This window comes from Mugil cephalus, chromosome 1 (genome assembly GCF_022458985.1).
Source record: "Mugil cephalus isolate CIBA_MC_2020 chromosome 1, CIBA_Mcephalus_1.1, whole genome shotgun sequence".
Taxonomy (NCBI): Eukaryota; Metazoa; Chordata; class Actinopteri; order Mugiliformes; family Mugilidae; genus Mugil; species Mugil cephalus.
In genome coordinates, this window is record NC_061770.1 from 24,124,722 (window position 1) to 24,131,104 (window position 6,383).

General features: G+C 41.6%; 1 protein-coding gene across 2 annotated transcripts; it reads right to left on the reverse strand.

The window, feature by feature from the left end:
• si:dkey-8e10.3 (serine/threonine-protein kinase SBK1) lies at positions 1–4,412 on the reverse strand. Of its 2 annotated transcripts, none has more exons than XM_047600069.1 (4): positions 4,154–4,412; positions 2,972–3,138; positions 1,973–2,175; positions 1–859 (listed from the first exon to the last, which is right to left on the reverse strand). In XM_047600069.1, exons 2-4 carry the CDS (start codon positions 3,132–3,134, stop codon positions 284–286), a joined length of 942 nt encoding a protein of 313 aa, XP_047456025.1. In that variant the 5' UTR covers positions 3,135–3,138; positions 4,154–4,412; the 3' UTR covers positions 1–283. The 2 variants fall into 2 exon arrangements, with proteins under 2 accessions (XP_047456025.1, XP_047456017.1); XM_047600061.1 differs by having other exon boundaries at positions 2,972–3,134; positions 4,153–4,412.
• Between the last annotated feature and the right edge of the window lie 1,971 nt (positions 4,413–6,383).

Below are 6,383 nucleotides of genomic sequence, written 5' to 3' on the forward strand. Positions count from 1 at the left end.
TTTTTGACATTGGTACTTTTATTTAAATATTTAAATACTTGCTCCACCACTGACTGACAGGAGTGTTTGTTTCTGCTGCATGCTGATAAATGGTTAATCTTACTGGGCACAATCCTTGGACACACGGCTGAGAATGATGTACCTGATGGTTCAACACTTCTATACATAAGGCCTACAGTAAACACTCATATTAAGGCAAAATCTACAACTAAATATCGGATATTTCATTTACTTCTCCATTCCCATAGTCATTTCCAGAGGCAGGGACTTTTCCTGTTGTCTATTACGCCTTCTTCAGCCAATCCTTCTCCACGTACATTCTCACCTCCCCCACCGTACACCTATTTTCTGCATCCAGAGCCAGGAGCTTACCGAACATCTCCATAGCTTCTGGAGTGAACCTTTTCCACAAAGGAGGGATGTCCTCCTCTGCGGTAGGCCTCTCCTCCATTCTACACCAGTCAGCAAACTCCTGATAGAAGTCGTCTGAGTCCGTGCAGCGCTCCCAGGGAAAGTAGCCTGTGAGGATGCAGAAGATGACCACCCCAAACGCCCACGTGTCCAGGCTCGGCTCGACGCTGAGAGGAGGGGCGGTCACTTCTGTCTGGCCATCCAGCAGGACCATGGTGCAAAGTTCAGGGGCCATGTAGGGAAGGGTTCCTGTGATGAAGCGTATCAGGGTGCCTCTCTTTTGGGCAAGGCCGAAGTCTGCCAGCTTCACCTGGCAGCAGTGATTGTCCAGCAGGAGTATGTTTTCAGGCTTGATGTCACGGTGGACCAAGCCGTGGCTGTGGATGAACTCCAAAGCACTGGAGATCTGGAGGACGCAACGTTTTACAGAGGATTCTGGGATACCCACCTGGAAGAGGTAATCAAACAAAGGACATGGATTTTTATTTGTGTATACATATGTAACATAAGGACATACTGTGTAGTCCTGGAGGATGATTACTTGTGGACTTCAACAATCATGCATAACATTATGACCACCTTTCTGATATTGTGTAGGTCTCCAAAATCAGAGAATGGACATGGGCCCTTCTGAGAGTGTCCTATGTATATGAAACAGGGTGTTGTTTTAGTGGGGGAACTTTAACTGCCTTAATCCGACTTTAACTGGACAACTTAGGTACATGTAAACACATTACACTGCTTGGAAATCAGTTTTCTCTGGCATGCATGCGCCTTAATTGGACTTTAACTGGACAACGCATGTGCACTTGCTCCACAACTGCTGCACTGGCATATAACCCCAGAACAAAAACATCCAAGAAGAAAAAGGTAAACAGAGCCGGTAGAAGAACCACCTGAGGGATAGTGCACATCCTATCTGCACCATAAGTAGCGCATACATTACGTACGAGATTAAAAAGCTGAACTATTATCCATCTTGTTGTTGTTTGAAATGCCGGTCTGCTGCATTAGACTCCGGTTGTTTATTATATGACGTAATAGGTCAACCGGTCAACACATGTCACCACCTAGTGTGGAGGAGGAGGACATGTTCCCATTAGCTATTCAATTTTCTCCATTGCATGTAAACTGAGACAAGGACCGCATTCAGAAAGTCGAATTTCGAGCATAATGCCACTAAGCTGTGCGTGTAAACACACTGTGTGTCAGGCTGCATCCTGTTGGGGATGGAAGGAGTGTCATTGCTACGTGGTGGGGGTGTTTACTTTGGTCTGAGTGAGTCTTACATGCCACAAAAATTTAAGAAAAGCAGAATTGGAAACAATGAAATCCCAGTGTCCTCATATGTTTACTTGTGAATTTGTTACATTTTCATGTCATATGAAACTGGAAAAGTTAATAAGCATAAATATACTTATGTATCAACTCTTCACTAACAGTACATGGCAAACAAATGTGTCTCCATATGAGGACAACGGGACTAAATGACGCAGAATAAGCTGCAACAAACCTATAACGTAATGTCCCCAAATGAGGGTCTCAGGAGGCTTTTACTCACTTTTGGCTGGATGACAGCAAAGAGGTCCCTACCAATGACGAGCTCCTGAGCAAAGCAGTAGTGCTCGTTGGACTGAAAGGCGATGCCAAACAGCCCCACGATGCAGGGGTGGCAGGACAGGTGTAAGGAGATGCAGTACTCTCGCAGAAATCCCTGGAGCTTAGTCGAGGCTTTGGGCATCACTTTCAAGGCCATGGGAGTCCCTGCCGATCAGCCACGTTCATGCATGTCATATTTCAACATCATTCATTGTGTTATCAAATTTAATTAACAAAGAATTACAAACATGTGAGATGAGTTAAGTACATTCCCTACACCGGGCATTGACTGTATAGCTAATTTGATTAAGTGTCACCGTGGTGCAGCTGTTGGCACTGTCGCCTGACAGCAAGGAGGTTTGAATGCTGTTCATCTGTGGCATTTCTGTGAAGAGTTTCTTCACACATGCAAAACACTATTAGGTTCTCCATTGTCTGCTTCTCTGTATTGGCTCTGTGATCCACTGCCAACATATCTGGGGTGAGCCCTACCTCTAGTCATTAATTTGAGGAATTGTTCGATTACCAGTTTAACCTTTCAAGTCTGTTACAATTTATACGAAAATAACTGCAGATCAGAAGTCTAACTCTAAATTGCAAGATTTACATCTGAACATTTAATAGTAGTTGTTTTTATTATTTTAATTATTTTTAAGTCCTTTGTTTGTACTTAGGACACATGCTCCTAGCTTCATTTTATTTTGGAAGCAACTTTGGACAACTGAGAGCAAATTTTTCCAAGTTTTCATGAATGCAGCATCATCTGCAGCAGGATCTCAACCAAGTTTTCCATGACCCACCCCCACCTCCAACATCAATGGGTTGCACGAGATTTGGAGCCCTTCTGAGTGCAATAATGGTGCTTTTCATGCCAAAATGATAACCGGTCATAAAAAAGTGACAGAAAACTCATATTGTTAAATATCAGTTTAGCATCTCAGATTAGAAAACAAGGCCATACCTCTGAAGCGATGCGTGACCAGCAGCACTTTGCCATATTTGCCTCGACCGATCTCTTTGACCACGTTGAAGTGTTCCTGAATCTCCAGGTTGCTGAGGCTCTGTGCCGTCAGCTCCATCAGCTCGTCGATCAGGCTGCCGTCAGCGAGGCCCAGCTCGATCATCTTTACCCACACACAAAAATAAAACTGTTTTAATTAATTGGAGGCGCATGGCCGTGTTCCCTGATATACTTCCACAATGTTTCTTACTGTAATGATGAAGGCAAAGATCCTTTATTTAAATCCCTAATCTTTCCCTAAACTAAATGTTTTTGTTTTTTTTAACTAAACTGTAATCATAGACACAAAACGCTACTTTATATTGTGTGTTTAAGTTAGATTATACATTTGATTCGAAAAGAAATGACAAGACAATCTGAATAACTTACAATATAATATCAATCATTCGTTCATCTTTATTCATCTTGTTTCAGTAATGATGTTAAATACAACCGATTTCCTTTCGTTCTGATACCTGATACTTGGTGTAAATACACCCTTAAGTGTCTGGTAAAACTTTTTAAAAAAGTAGTGTATTTCAAATCATAGCTTCATAAAGGATACAAGACATCGGAGTAATTTATTTATTTATATTAAACTCTGAAGTATATTGAGGTAGTGGCCTCATTTATTATATAGCTGAGCTAATACAACAAAAGAAGACGATACAGTCATGCAAAATATTTGAAACCAGTGTTTCAGACACCAATGACTGAAGTATTGAAAAGTATCGATATTTTGATTCGAGAATCCATTCTAGAGCATAAAGACCTGGTATCAGAAGTATCGATATTTCACATCACTAGTATTCAGCAACATGTGACAAAATCTAAAAGCTAAAAAAAGCTATAGAAACTCTAATGCACTTTTATATATGTCTGACAAGTCCGATGGAAACGTGTGGGTTTTTATAATTGGTGTATAGTATGTGTTCCATCACACTGCAGTGCACCTTTTGTACCACACAAATTTCCAAACTGACCCATTTCTAGTAAATAAAGCATTCAAAGAGTAAGCAACTGATAATACTGCTCCTTCATGATTGCACAAAATTGGTTGTTTATTAGTTATTTTACGGTAAAAACTGAAATACTGATATAAACTGATATACTACGACTAGATATAATCCGTCACGTCTTACCTTTCCTCTGCACTGTCGTCACTGGAGTCTGAAGACGAGGCGATCCGAACACAACACAAATCAGACACACTCACACCACCATGCTTACAGCTAATCAGTAGTTTGAGGCTGAGCTGCAGTCCCGTCACTTCTCTAACTTTACTACTACTACTACTACTACTACTGCTGCTGCTGCTGCTGCTGCTGCTGCTGCATGAAGGGACCGGAAAGTTTTCCACTGCTCAACACACAGCTCTGCTCTTAACTTCTGTGAAGGGGCCAGAGCCTACTTTGACAGCTGATTACAAACTGCCTCTGCAAAGGGCACACACACACACACACACACACACACACACCTTATAAGCATATGCACATGAATATGTATCATAGTCATATGCGTATTACTACTGTTTATACTGTGACTTATGCAGGTTTCAGCTTATTCACATATTCCTTTATATGGTTAAATGTGACTGATTTGTTTGACATTTTCATATTTTATGTCTATTTCCATTTCATGCTGCCAGTATAAAACATGAACATGTTGCTTTTGCTCCAGTTTTACTGTTTAATATTTATGCTCTTTTGTCATTGTCAAGTAATTCTACGTTTTTTTTTTACCCAAAGTTGAACTCTACTGCACTGACTAAAATACTGGAGTATAAGATTAACTTTTCCTCCACCACTGGCCCTTCTGCAGGGATTTGTTACCACTTAACAGGCTAAGTTGAGGTGTTGAGACGATACAACTGACACAAACGGATGAACGCGAGGCCTGTGCCAAAATGAGTGTTAGGAAAAGCTATTTCCCGCTTAGGAACGCCTGTGGTTGCTCACTACTTGTAAGGGAAATGAGAAAACCGTGTAACATTGCGTGATGCATTAACTGGTTTTATTCTGCGCATGGTTGATTAGTTTTTAATTACACCGAACAGCCACAACATTAAAACCAGTGACAGGACACGTGGATAACGTTCACCATCTCGTGGCAGTACAGTGTTTTTAGATCTGGCATTCGTTCGTGTGGATGTTACTAAGACATGTACCACCCACGTAGACCAGACCAGACCAGACCAGACGCCCCCCCACCCACCCCACCCCGTACCAATGACACTCCTTGGAGGTGGCAGCCATCCCCAGCAGGAAGCAGCCTGACACAGACACACACACAAAAACACTTTCGGAACAACTCAAAGAACATGAAGAACAGAACAAAGTATTAACCTGGCCTCCAAGTTTACTAGATCACACATTATACAGACCATTTATCCTGCAACATGATGGAGGACATGGCCACCAAACTATGTCTGGTAATGTAAGGGTTGAATTCAAACACACCTCCTTTGATTCGTCACCTCACACATACTGCTGCTACTGCTGTGATGTGGTTTTACCTACGATAGCTGCATCAATCGGTTCATTGGTTGGTTGTTTGGGCCAATAATTACAATTTTGTATGAAATGTTCATCTCATAGAGGACTCATCTCATAGAGGAAGCCAGAGAACCTGGAGAGAACCTGCTGTGTTTCCATTACCCCTAGGAATGCACAAAAGCAAAATATGTAACAAAAAATAATGGAAACGCCTACATTTCAAAAAAGTTCTCAAACATTTTAATGGTTTTTCAGACATATTGATATGACAGTTTATTGCAAAAGTGCAATGGGAAACATTTTTTTATGCAATTCCCATTGTTTTCATTTACCAGCGTCATCAGAAATAATGCAGGGGGTCATGTGACCAGTTTATTTGAAGTCCATTTCCTCAAAGTGAAGACTCCACACAGAAAGGCCCCAGTCGGATTCGAGCCCAGACCTTCTTGCACCACAAAGTTAACCTTTAGAATTGTTGCAAAATATCTTAATAAATTAGCATCAAGAATAAATCGTATATGATTCTTGGTGATCTTGTGACTTTCTATCCAGCACCATCATTAATTAAAGATGTAAATGTATCCAGTGACTTGGCTGATGACCAAAGCAGCTAGCGTGGCTGCAGACCAAGGACCAGGGACCAGGGACGTTTTTCAGGCCAAGGACCCAAACTGATGGAGAGATTTTTCTTTATGAGGATCCCCATTAGCTTCCACCAAGTGGTCGCTAGTCTACCTGGGGTGCACACAACAAATTCAGCAAAGAAAACAAACAAAAGTTGGAATTGTACTATGAATGTAGGGACCCCCCCTACCTACTATATCTGTTCTATATTAAACCCGACCAAGTGCCATTTCTTACCTTGGCCGTCTTGAACC

Coding starts and splice junctions, on each gene's coding strand:
- si:dkey-8e10.3 (XM_047600069.1), bottom strand. CDS start 3,134: ATGATCGAGCTGGGCCTCGCTGACGGCAGCCTGATCGACGAGCTGATG. Junction 2,176..2,971: donor GGTCACGCATCGCTTCAGAG/GTATGGCCTTGT, acceptor GCTGATCGGCAG/GGACTCCCATGGCCTTGAAA. Junction 860..1,972: donor TTGCTGTCATCCAGCCAAAA/GTGAGTAAAAGC, acceptor TACCTCTTCCAG/GTGGGTATCCCAGAATCCTC.